The sequence below is a fragment of the Thamnophis sirtalis genome, unplaced genomic scaffold (genome assembly GCF_051295495.1).
Source record: "Thamnophis sirtalis isolate CommonGarterSnake01/CBP01778 unplaced genomic scaffold, rThaSir2_p1.2 scaffold_3, whole genome shotgun sequence".
In the NCBI taxonomy this organism is placed as follows: Eukaryota; Metazoa; Chordata; class Lepidosauria; order Squamata; family Natricidae; genus Thamnophis; species Thamnophis sirtalis.
In genome coordinates, this window is record NW_028261383.1 from 143,120,578 (window position 1) to 143,133,081 (window position 12,504).

The following is a 12,504-nucleotide window of genomic DNA, read 5'->3' on the forward strand; positions in this document are numbered from 1 at the left end:
TGTGAGACAACCCAGGAGCAAAATACAGTAAACCTAGGTTTGTCTTTCAAATAGTGGTTTATCTGCAAGGAATATATACATACATGTACTAGGCAAAATCAGGCAATCAGTCATCAACTATAGCACAGAAGCACACACGGAGAGAGAGATATGCCCCAACAAGGCCTCTTTTATAATACGGTCTCTTAAAGTGGTAAAGAGTAAAATAACCCTGCTGACTCATTGATACCATTGCATCATCATTACAGCATTACAGCAGCTCGTCAGCTATTAAATCATCAATACTCTGACAGACACTTGTCTGGAATGGTATCGGGCCTCCTGCCTGAGCAGAGGGTTGGACTAGAAGACCTCCAAGGTCCCTTCCAGCCCTGTTATGCTGTATTATCTAAGGAAGACAGTTCTCTAAGAAAGCATTGAATATGAATATTCCGGAGCAGTAGATGTTGTCTTTAATCTCGGTGAAAACATTTCTCTAAAACTCAAATTTTGAGATATTTTCTCATTGGGAATGCATTGGTTACTGCTGAAAGAGCAGATACAAACCCTTCTTGCTCTAACATAACAAATATCATCCAGCATTTGTCTTTTGCTAGGTGGACGGCGACGTTACAGCCGAGCTGGAGCTAAAGGCTTCAATGCCAATCGTCGGCGAAGCCGGGCTGTGCTTTATCACCTCTCAGGACATCTCCAGAAGCAGGGCAAAGGAAAACGCAAACTCCACAAGGTACATAGTATGGTCAATGCCAGAGGTGGTATTCTACCGGTTCGGACCGGTTCACCCAAACCAATAGTGGAAATCGCGGGTAACCCCACCGACTTGACCCAGTTCTACGGCATCCCATTTAGGCCCTTTTTTTGCCAAAAGGGCATGCGTGGAAGGTTGTGTGCTCACATTTGGAAACCAGTAGGGAAGGTAAATCAATACAACTCCTGGACAAGGCCAAGGGCAAAACAGGCTTTCAGAAGTTTAGTGGATAGAAGTAAAGGGACCCTACAGGATCTCAGTTTGTTGAATGAGGGGAAAGAGCTGAATGTTTACCACAGGGGACAAGGAATGTAACACTATTTCACCCACTACTCCAAAATCAGTGGTAATCAGTGGTAAAGTAACTAAGAGAGACCATGATAACTATATGGAGAGCTGTAAGCACAACCAAATCCAAGATCTTCCCTGAACCACGGGAATTCAGTTTTGAGATTGTTAGTGTCGAGCAATTCCTGATTCATTCCTCAAGAGTCCCCAACAGTTCTGTCAATACAAAATGGCCCTGGCTCTCCAAGAGTTCAAGTGTTGGCCAAACAACTGCTAGAAAATCCACAACTGCTGACCATGCACATGACTTTCTTCCCCAACAATTTGCTCTTGCTGTCTATTGATGTTTAATAGAGCCAATCAAGGAATATATTTTAAAAAGCAGGAATTTCAGCTTTTGGAATCCTTGATGCTCTCTGTGTTGGTTGCTTGCTTGCAAACTTTTCATTGCCAAAATAGGTACTGTCATCAGTGCTAGTGAGTGTGGGGTTTGCTCCCTGTTTATATACATTGCTCGTTCTGCCAGTGCTGAGGTATGATTTTTTTTTCCTTGGTAGTTCCTTGATTAGGGTATTGATTTCTCCTTATTTGTTTGTTTCCAACGTTTATCATTTCTCTCTATCTCTATCTCTCTCCCTCCCTCTCTCTCTTTGTGTCACTCTCTGTTTTCTTTCTCTATTTTTTCTCTCTCTTTTTCTGTCTCTCTTTTCTCTGTCTCTCTTCTTCTTTTTTCTTTCTTTCTTTCTTTTTCTTTCTTTCTTTCTATCTCTGTCTCTCCCTCTCTTTCTCTCATCTCTGTTGATGACCAAGATAATTTGTACAAAAACTTACAAGCAAACCATGTGAGCATTTTTAATATGTTCCCTCCAACACTCCAAGAGGGGAAAGTGATCGTACATGGAGGTTCCTTCCATCTCCGTAGAGAGCTCTTGCACACTTCTCCTTTTTTAGGGAACCACAAGCCCTGAAATTACATACAGGTAGCCCTTGGCTTACAACAGTTCATTTAATGACCGTTCAAGCTTACAACAGCACTGAAAAATGTGACTTGCGATCGTTTTTCATACTTATGACCGTCGCAGCATCCCCGTGGTCACATGATTGAAATCCAGATGCTTGGCAAATGGTTCATATATTTATTATTATGACAATTGCAGTGCCCCAGGATCATGTCATCAGCTTTTGCGACCTTCTGACAAGCAAAGTCAAACATGTTGCTAACTTAACAAATGCAATGATTCACTTAACAACTGTGGCAAACAAAGTCGTAAAATGGGGCAAACTCACTTAATAAATGTTTCATTTAGCAACATTAATTTTGTGCTCAATTGTGGCCATAACTCAAGGACTACCTGTACTCCCATGATTATCTAGACATTGAGTTATGCTAATGAAGCCCAGTCTAAAATTATTTTGCCCCTTCTATTCCATATGCAGATGTCAGCCAGTTGGCAATTGATTCTCACTTCAGTGTTGGTATTTTTTTATTACGTCTTAGGACAGAGCAAGGCTAATTTAACGATGAAGAATAAGTCATGCAGCAACATACACAGCTCTGTTTTCCAAGAATATGGTACATATTTTATAAATAACACTCAAAATCTACTGCCCAGGGCAATCCTTCACCCTGATTAATGAAACAGCTGGCTCATTTTTTAATATATCAACATTTCTTTATTAAACATACACTAAATATAGAACAGGTTCATTCACTGCAAAAGTCAAAATAGATACCGAAACAAAAAAAAAATTGAAAAGCACAGAAAATATCAGCAATCTCAGGCAGCCCCATTGAATGTACTTGTATTTGGTTTAATAGCAGCAATAGCAATAGCAGTTAGACTTATATACCGCTTCATAGGGCTTTCAGCCCTCTCTAAGCGGTTTACAGAGTCAGCATATTGCCCCCAACAACAATCTGGGTCCTCATTTTACCCACCTCGGAAGGATGGAAGGCTGAGTCAACCCTGAGCCGGTGAGATTTGAACAGCCGAACTGTAGAACTACAGTCAGCTGAAGTAGCCTGCAGTGCTGCATTTAACACTGCTAAGTTGTAGCAGTGTGTAGTTACTGGAGCATGCAACCAAATGCAGTACACCCTTCCCTCCAGAGGTTACAGATGGGCAGTAGTCACATTTAGTTATCCTTTTTAAGCCCTTAATTTTGTGAAGAAGACCTGTATTCAGAGATTGAGGCGTCTGTATCTGAGCTTTACTGGATCAGGGCAAAATAATCCTGGAAAGGATTTAAGATTTTATACCTTGCCTGGCCCATCCTGGCCCCCTCCAAATAGTCTCAGTCTGCATCCTCTAGAATTCCCTGGTTAGGAAGGCAATGACACAACACTGAGTTGTAGACCTGAGATCTCCAGTTTGGGATCCCTAGAGGGGCTGCACCAGGCAGGATTTCAAATAGACATTCTTTAACCTACTAGCTGTCAGACCCAAGCCTAGAGATGAGACAATGAGATCCATTTGAGTTCAAATCTTTTATTTGCTTGCGGCTAATGGACAAAATCTTGCCAAACTAAAGCTATAACCTCCCAATGCACTAGACAAGGGATGTCAAACTCAATTTCATTGAGGGCTGTAGCAGGGTTGTGTTTGACCTTGGGGGGTGGGGGAGAATGGGGGCGTGGCCAGGATGGGCGTGGCCAGCTCAACATCACTCATGTTAGAGCTGCCTGTGGTGGCCTGAGCACCTTGCCAGGAAAAATGGCGGCAACAGCCTCCTACAACCCTCTGCTAGCAAAAATGGAGTTCAGGAGGGCCGCATGTGGCCCGCGCGAGCTCTGTTTTTGCTGACAGAGGCACCATGGGCCAGTCCTTTGCTGTTTCCAGGGGGACCCAAGGGGCCAGATCTAAGCACCCCATGGGCTGGATCCGGCCCACAGGCCTTGAGTTTAACCTCCCTGTACTAGATCTATCCCAAAAGATTCTAAGGTGTGGCTACCCTAAACCTCTTCCCCATTCAGCTCAGGACTGTGCCGTCTCTTGATCTGAGCCACTTTCTGGGAAGGCACTGAGTTGGCAAAATACTCTCCTCTCTGATGCTGCAGGTGCACATTCCATCACACCACAGTACCCAACAATAGGATCAAAAAAGCAGGCAGATCCAGTGGTGGGCCAATTGGATGCAAAATCATCCACTCACTCTTAATTTCCCTACTTGATTGATTCCTCAGGGTCTCCCTGCCTACTAGCCCACATAGGCCAGATGGGGAGGGTTTGCTCAATCCTGGGACCAGATGTGAGTTCCTACCAGTGCGGTGCGGTTTGGCTGAATAGGGAGTAACTCCGGCGGACACGTGACCGTACTGGTTCTATCATGGGCGCCACCATCTTTATTTTCTGTTCTGCACATGCGCAGAACAATCTTCATTGAAAAAATGAATTCCCCCGCTTTTTTTAATAGTATGCACATGCCAGTTCCAGAGAGGTCCCAGAGATGGGCTGTTTTTTTGCAAAAACTGAGGCCTTTTTTTGCCTTCCCCCCGCCTCCAGAAGCACTCTGCAGGCTTCAGCAGGGCTGGGGGAAGGGAAAAATGCCCCTGTTTTTGAGAAAAACAGGTCATTTTTTGCAAAAATTGGGGCATTTTTCCCTTCCCCCAGCCCTGCTGAAGCCTGCAGAGTGTTCTTGGGGGCCGGGGAGGACAAAAACTTTTTTTTCTTACTGGATAGTTTGCAGGCACTCCCTTAGCTCTGAGGCTGGAGCCCCCCCCATCAAAACTTTTCACCACCGTTTCGGTGGGCATGGCTTGGTGAGAGGTTCATATGACTGAGTGTGCGCGAGTGACGTCACGTTGTCCAGCCCACTCAGTCACATGCCCCCCCTCTAGCCCCGTCCACTGAACCGGTAGTAAAAAAAATTGAAACCCACCCCTGCCTGGGACCCCTGCTTTGCACGGTGACCATTGTTGGCAGTGATATCCTAGACTTGCAGTTCCTGAGCATTTAATCTTTCTTGTTGGTTTCTCTCCAGGGCGTGTTTGGTGAGAAGCCCGCGTTGCCTGAATACAAAGTGGCTGCTGCTCGCAAGTCACCATTCATCCTGCTGCATTACGGTACCTTCAAGGCTGGCTGGGACGGACTGATTCTCCTGGCCACGTTGTACGTGGCTGTCACAGTGCCCTACAGTGTCTGCTTCAACGGCACCAAGGATGAAAGGCTTCCAGAGACTTCTCGTGCACCCCCCAGTGTCTGTGATCTCTCTGTTGAAATCCTTTTTATCTTAGGTATGGGGACAGGTATCAGCACCTGGGAGGGTGGGGCATGTTGGCAGCCTTCAGGATTAAGATGCAAACAGTCCCCTGTTTAATTCCTGATGTTCCAAGATAGAGGAGAATTGGAGAGCAGCTATCGCTGGTCAGTGTAAATACAGGTTGTCCTCAACTTACAATCATTCATTTAGGGACTACTTGAAATAAAGACACTGAAAAAAGTGACATCTGACCGGTCTTTTCACTTACGATGATCCCAGTATCCCCAGGGTCACATAATGAAAATGTGGGCACCCAGCAACTGGCATGTCTTTACCACGATGGCGGCATTCCAGGGCCATGGACCGCCATTTGCATGCCTTCCTTCCTTCCCTTGGTGACATTCCCAGCCAGCTTCCAACAAGCAAAGTTGGATTTGATTCACGATCACACGCAATTCATTTAATAATGGCAGTGATGCACTTAAGAACCATGGCAAACAATATAAAATCAGGCATGACTCACTTAACAACCGCCATGCATAGCAATGGAAATTCTGGTCCCAATTTTGGTTGTAAGTTGAGCACTACTTTTAATACTGAACTTGATGGGCAATCATGCAGATCGACTCTGAAACCCTGCAGGCCTAATGGTGTTTGAAGTGCAGGGACTGTTAGAAAGACTCTCATTTCTGCATTTGGAAATTTGGCAACTGGAATCCAAGAAGTCTAGGCTCTGGTTTTGAATAAAGCCTGTGAAGATTTGTGATAGCACTAGCAATAGCACTTAAGACTCATATACTGCTTCACAGTGCTTTTACAGCCCTCTCTAAGCAGTTTACAGACTCAGCATCTTGTCCCCCAACAATCTGGCTCCTCATTTTACTAACCTCGGAAGGATGGAAGGCCTACTCAACCTTGAGCTGGTGAGAATCGAACTGCCGGCAGCCAGCAGAAATAGCCTGCAATACTGTGTTCTAACCACTGCACCACCATGGGTCTGCCTGAAAAGTTCTTTGCTTCCAAAATTGGAGATTGTTAAGGGACTGGGAACTGTAGTCCCAGATCAAAATTGCACCATGGAGCTAGATCCTGCTTGACCAGCTCAGAGGATTTCTTGCTCATAGCTGGCTTGAAGAGAGCCCTTTTTGCTTGCCTCCCAGGTCTTCTGAATCACTTGTAACAAGCTAGGGCCTTCCCAAGAGGTGATTTCCTTTCACTGGCATAGGAGTTGTTTGGGGTGACCTCAGCTATACATGAGCATCACTCCGTGGCTTCCGCTCAAGCGACCATTTGCATAGTAAGAAAAACAGATGATGGTAGGCTCACAGCTTGAAAGCATCAGGTGGTGAGAGTATTAAGTAGCCTGTCAGCATTCCAAATAGCATCCAAAATCAGAGTCCAAGGCAAAGTATTGCTCAAAGTTCGAATTTATTAAGAGAGACATATTGGCACATCTGGGAAAACCCGAATCTGTAAGCTTCCCGTTTTTCCCCACCTAGTTGAAAGTTCAAGATCTCCCCCCCACACCCAAAAGTCCATCACATGGTCCAATCTCCCACTGCCATGCTCGCAGTTCCACCATCCAGTTCCGGTCAGGTGTAGAGGTGCAGAGACAAAGGATGACCTTGGCTTTCTAGAAAGAATTTTGTTATGGCTACATCTCATCTAACTCTGTACAATCCCCCCTCCCATTTTCCCACAATAGAAAATGCATAGTAGAATAATAGAAAGTGTGGCGGGCCAAAGATGCAAAAGAAAAGATGGCTGCAGGCCTGACATAGCCTGGCCTTTCCTACCAGATGCCTTTGAATTGTGTCATTCTGTAACCTGGAAGACACCAAGGGAAGGAAGACTTGCATAAGGGTTGCCATTCTTTTATTGTTGTTGTTTACATTGTTTTGCAGACATTGTGTTGAATTTTCGCACCACATTTGTCAGCAAATCGGGGCAGGTGGTCTTCGATCCTCATGCTATATTCCTACACTACCTGACCCGCTGGTTCGTGCTGGACCTCTTAGCAGCATTACCCTTCGACCTTCTCTATGCCTTCAAGGTCAATGTGGTGAGTTGGGCTCAGAACCTCCCTGATGGGGCACCATCACAACATTCCCCCTCAACCCCAGAGGGTGCTTTGTAGGCATATCTGGTCTTTTCTTTTCCTCCAGTACTTTGGGGCACACCTGCTGAAGACGGTGAGGCTCTTGCGGTTACTACGGCTGCTGCCCAACCTGGATCGGTACTCCCAGTACAGCGCCGTGGTGCTTACCCTGCTCATGACTGTCTTTGCCCTTCTGGCTCACTGGGTCGCCTGCGTCTGGTACTTCATTGGCCAGCGGGAAGTGGAGAGCAGCCCCTCCCAGTTGCCCGGGATAGGTGCGTGCCGGGGCCTAACTTCCTTGGTATGGGACTCGGGGTGTGTGTGTCAACTGACAGGGGTGGGTGTGTTATTTTCTTCTCCCAGATTAGAGTGGGACCTCCTCAGATCTCTGCATGTTGCAACTGTGTGGAAGATGCACTTTAAGGCCAAGTAGAAGCAGGAAGGCATGTATGAATGGCTGTGGCCACCTCCAGCCAAGTGCAGAAATAAGCCGCAGAGTCTCTCTCGTGTTGAGGACCATGAGCTCTTTCATAATTACCATTCTCCAGCAGACTCTAGGGACCGCATGGCGACAAATTAACAAGTAACTGCCACATTGGCTTCGAGATAGAGCTGCCAAATCCCATGGGGAGTGTGGAGAGAGAGAGAGAGAGAGAGACTCAGTGCTCAAGGGTGATATATCTGTTGCAACTCAGTGAAGCAGGGTTTTTTCTTCCCTTTTCTTTTTTAAATGAGGAGAGCTGGGAGAATCTCCAGCCTCTCTGGATTTATCTTTGGTTTAGAGATGGATCTCTTTCCTCCATGCTTTCAAATTACATTCCTCCTTTGATATGGTGCCTTGGCTTTCAACTGCGATGGTACAAAGTCCTGATTTGCCCCATTCCCTTTGGGCACACTGGGTGAAATGATGGGAACTGACATCCAACACACATCCAGATCAGTGGTGGGTTGCAGGCGGTACGCCCCGGTACCCACGTACCGGTGCCTGCCGGAAGCAGCAGCCACCGTACCAGAACAGTACTTTGGAGGGCCCTCCCTCCCTCGTTCCTTACCTGGATTTGAAGGAAACGGGCCATCTGCACATGCACACCCAATGTATGGCACCTGCACGATGCTCCACCGAGCAGCTGGAGCATTGCAGGCGGTGGGTGCACATGCACACGCAGCACGCGTGCCCGTGTTGCATGCCCGGCTCCTGTTACAGCATACCAGTTGCAACAGGAGCTGAAGCCCACTACTGATCCAGGGTTGTAGCAGACGGTCACAACTGGAAGCGGAGGTCAGGAGCCTGTTTTGCTGGCAGAGTGCTGAAACCTGCTAGGTCAAAAACGGGGGGTGGCTGGTGCTGAGAAAGAAAGAGAGAGAGAAAGAAAGAAAGAAAGAGAGAGAGAGAGAGAGAGAGAGAGAGAAAGGGAAGGAGGGAAAAAGGAGCGGAAGGAAGGACTACAAAACTGCACTAGATGTAGCTTCAGAGGATAATCCAGGGCTGGAAGGGACCTGGTGGGCATCTAGTCCAACCCTGCTCCAGCAGGACATTGTTAAAGTGAGCTTCTGTCTTTTGATCCCCCAGTTACATGACTACATAGTCACATGACCCCACCCACCAAGCCATGCCCCCAAGCCACGCCCACAGAACCGGTAGTAAAAAAAAATTAGATTTCACCACTGGCTGATTCTCATCCATCCCGGGCAGTATGATCAGTGGGAAAGATGTCAGGAATTATGGTCCAACAATGCCTGGAAGACTAATAGGTTGTGTACCCCATTATGTTTTCGTACAGTCCTGTTAAAAGAGATTCAAATGAAGGCAATTGCCTGCATGTCCTGGTTGTCCAAAGCTCTCTGATGGACCAATGTTGGAACTTCTATCTCCTGGCCTACAAGGCTTTACTATTGAGGTTCTTCTGCAGGACACTGGACCAGAAGAGGCCGTGTCTGCAGCTGGCATGTTTTTGGGAAAGGAACCCCATCTATAAGGGTGAAGGAATAGTATTCAGGAGAAGGAGCTTAAGGTGGGTATTCTTCTAGCTTGGCTTCCTTCTTCCCCATCCTTGCAGGTTGGCTGCAGGAGCTGGCTCGACGCCTGGAGACTCCCTATTACCTGGCTCAGAGGAACAGCAGTGGTGAAGAAGAACCTACCAACCAGACTTCCTCCCTGAACGGCACAACTTGGGAACTCTTAGGGGGACCCTCCTTGCGCAGTGCTTATATTACCTCCCTATACTTTGCCCTCAGCAGCCTGACCAGCGTGGGCTTTGGCAACGTATCGGCAAACACTGACTCAGAGAAGATTTTCTCCATCTGCACCATGCTGGTGGGGGGTGAGTTGGGCTCTACCCCTAGGTGGGATAGCAAGGAGAACCAGTAAGACCTCCCAAGCATCTTTCCTCCTCCTCCTCCTCCTCCTCCTCCTCCTCCTCCTCCTCCTCCCCCCCTCCTCCTCCTCCTCCTCCTCTTCCTCCTCCTCTCAGCTTCTAACTCAGGTTCTTGGGCAATCTAGTTCTCATGACAACGGGCCAAGCACCTTCTATTATTGTGAGTTTTATTTTGGTGCATCGCCAACAACCAGCAAGATGGTTCTTATGTCCTTCCTTAGCCTCCTTCCAATGGTAAGAAAAGAAAATCAGATGGCCGATCTCAGTTCTTCTCAGATTGCGGAACACATTAGTGGTGGGAAATGAAAGCTGCCTTTTTAAATTTAGACCTAATTTTTAACTGTTAGACTAAGGAAATCAAGAAGAAAGAAGAGGCAAGGGGTGGGTGGGTGGGTGCACCAAATATCTCTCGTTCATGTACTCTGTGGCTAACCTTCAGCAAAGTTTACTGAAAGGGGAAGCAGAAGAAGACTTGTCAAGGTAAGGAGAGGCCTGCTTCCCTGCCCATTCATTGGTTGCACGGGCAACCAATGAGGAATTCTTCTGGAATTCTGGAATGCTTCTCCTGATTCAGTTTTTGTGCTGCTTCTTCCACCTGGATATTCTCTGGATGTTCTCCAGATTCTCAGCTTCCCGAATTCTTAGCTGCCATGTTTGTCCAAGACAGCTAGAGATAGCAAGATTGGGTAAGATTAGTTTATGGTTTAATTGCAGAATAGTGGGATTACAGCCACAACTACAGGGATATGGGGCAAGGATCTGTATGTTGGAGACCAGGCTTTTTTAGGATATTGTTTTTTGCAGAAAAAGGCAGAAACATAATAAATAATAAACTGTCCACTCAAATAAGTAATTTCATCTTAGGCCAGGACATGCAGAAACACATCCATAGAATGAGATTATAAATAAAAGGTATGAATTGGACGGTGGGTAATCCTCGATTTACAACTATTCATTTAGCAACTATTCATTTACAACAGGACTGAAAAGAATAACTGATGACCAGTCCTTGCACTCACGACTGCAGCAACATACTCAGGGTCACACGATCAAAATTTGACACAGTTGATAACTGGCATGTATTATGACAGTTACAGCGTCCCGGAGTCGTGTAGTCACCATTTGTGATGTTTCCAGTTAGCTTCTGACAAGCAAAGTTAATGGGGGAAGTTGGATTCACTTAATGAGAACATGAGTCACTTAACTACAGCAGTAATTTGCAAAAAATAAATTAAAGGGTTTGTAAAATTGGGCTTAGCAATGGAAGTTCTGGACCTGATTATGACTGTAAGTTAAGGACAATTGAATAGAAATAGAATGGAATGGAATAGAATAGAGAGTAGTGCACAGCAGAGTAGGATAGGGTAGAGTAGGGAATGGAATAGAGAATACAATAGAGTAGAGAATGGAATAGAGAATGGAATAGAGAATAGAATAGAACAGAACGGAATAGAATAGAATAGAATTCTTTATTAACCAAGTGTGATTGGACACACAAGGAATTTGTCTTTGGTGCATATGCTCTCAGTGTACATAAAAAGACAAGATACATTCGTCAAGAATCATAAGGTACAACACTTAATGGTAGTGATAGGGTACAAATAAGCAATCAGGAAACAATATCAATATAAATTGTAAGGATACAAGCAACAAAGTTACAGTCCTGCAGTCATAAGTGGGAGGAGATGGGTGATAGGAATGATGAGAAGACTAATAAGTGATAATAATGCAGCCTTAGTGAATAGTTTGACAATGGTGAGGGAATGATTTATTTAGCAGAGTCTAGTTGTGTCTAGTTGTTCTGGTGTGGAGAGCCCTATAGTGTCGTTTTGAGGGTAGGACTTGAAACAATTTATATCCAGGATGTGAGGGGTCTGTAAATATTTTCATGGCCCTCTTTTTGACTCATGCAGTGTACAGGTCCTCTGTGTCATGTAAATGAAGAAGAACCTATTTGAAATACTCTCTTCTACAAAAATAAAACCACCTTGCCAGATAGAAAACTATCATCATAAGGAGCAGACCAGGTCAGAGGACTTCTCTCTTGGGCTTTTTTTCTTAAATAAACATGCTGAAAATCATTCATATAAACGGAGTATCCCAAAACTGGATCTGCCTTTTGAATCTGTATTACAGACCATTCCGTTCTAGCTCAGTTATTGCTCCATTGTTCTCCTACCTAGATAAAGTTTATGTCCAAAACTTTTAGTCCCAACACTTCCTTCATTCTTTTCGATTTGCTTGTGAAGTTTGTCCTGGTCCTTCCTATCGAAGGCATTGTTGGCATCATCGGCCTCACAAAAATCAGGCGGTGCTTCTGCTGCTCACCTTCTCCTTGGCCGTCTCAGCCAGACTAGCCTCCATCTGTTCTCTTTCTCCTCCATCCCCAGCACTGATGCACGCTGTTGTGTTCGGCAACGTAACGGCCATCATTCAACGCATGTATGCTCGGCGCTTCCTCTACCACAGCCGTACGCGTGACCTGCGTGACTACATCCGTATTCATCGGATCCCTGCACCCTTGAAGCAGCGCATGCTGGAGTACTTCCAAGCCACCTGGAGTTCCAGCAATGGGATTGATACTCGGGAGGTGAGATCCAACACTGGTGTGGGCAAGACCTGGGCAGGTAAAGTGAGCATGATTTTATCCAGGGCTACCTGGCTCTTCTGAGAGAGGAGCAGCTAGGGAGGAACTAGATGGCCTTCTTGACGATGCATTGGATTAGATTAGATTAGATTAGATCAGTGTTTCTCAACCTTGGCAACTTGAAGATGTCCGGACTTCAACTCCCAGA

The 12,504-nt window shown here is 45.9% G+C and overlaps 1 protein-coding gene across 1 annotated transcript in view; it reads left to right on the plus strand.

Moving 5' to 3' along the window:
• Nucleotides 1-12,504, plus strand: part of KCNH3 (potassium voltage-gated channel subfamily H member 3) — a 79,204-nt gene that overhangs the window by 55,895 nt on the left and 10,805 nt on the right. Inside the window, exons 4-9 of the mRNA XM_087710297.1 lie at nt 597-727; nt 5,018-5,270; nt 7,141-7,298; nt 7,402-7,609; nt 9,392-9,655; nt 12,100-12,299. Coding sequence (XP_087566423.1) covers nt 597-727; nt 5,018-5,270; nt 7,141-7,298; nt 7,402-7,609; nt 9,392-9,655; nt 12,100-12,299 — 1,214 coding nt within the window. The remainder of the gene's footprint in view (nt 1-596; nt 728-5,017; nt 5,271-7,140; nt 7,299-7,401; nt 7,610-9,391; nt 9,656-12,099; nt 12,300-12,504) is intronic.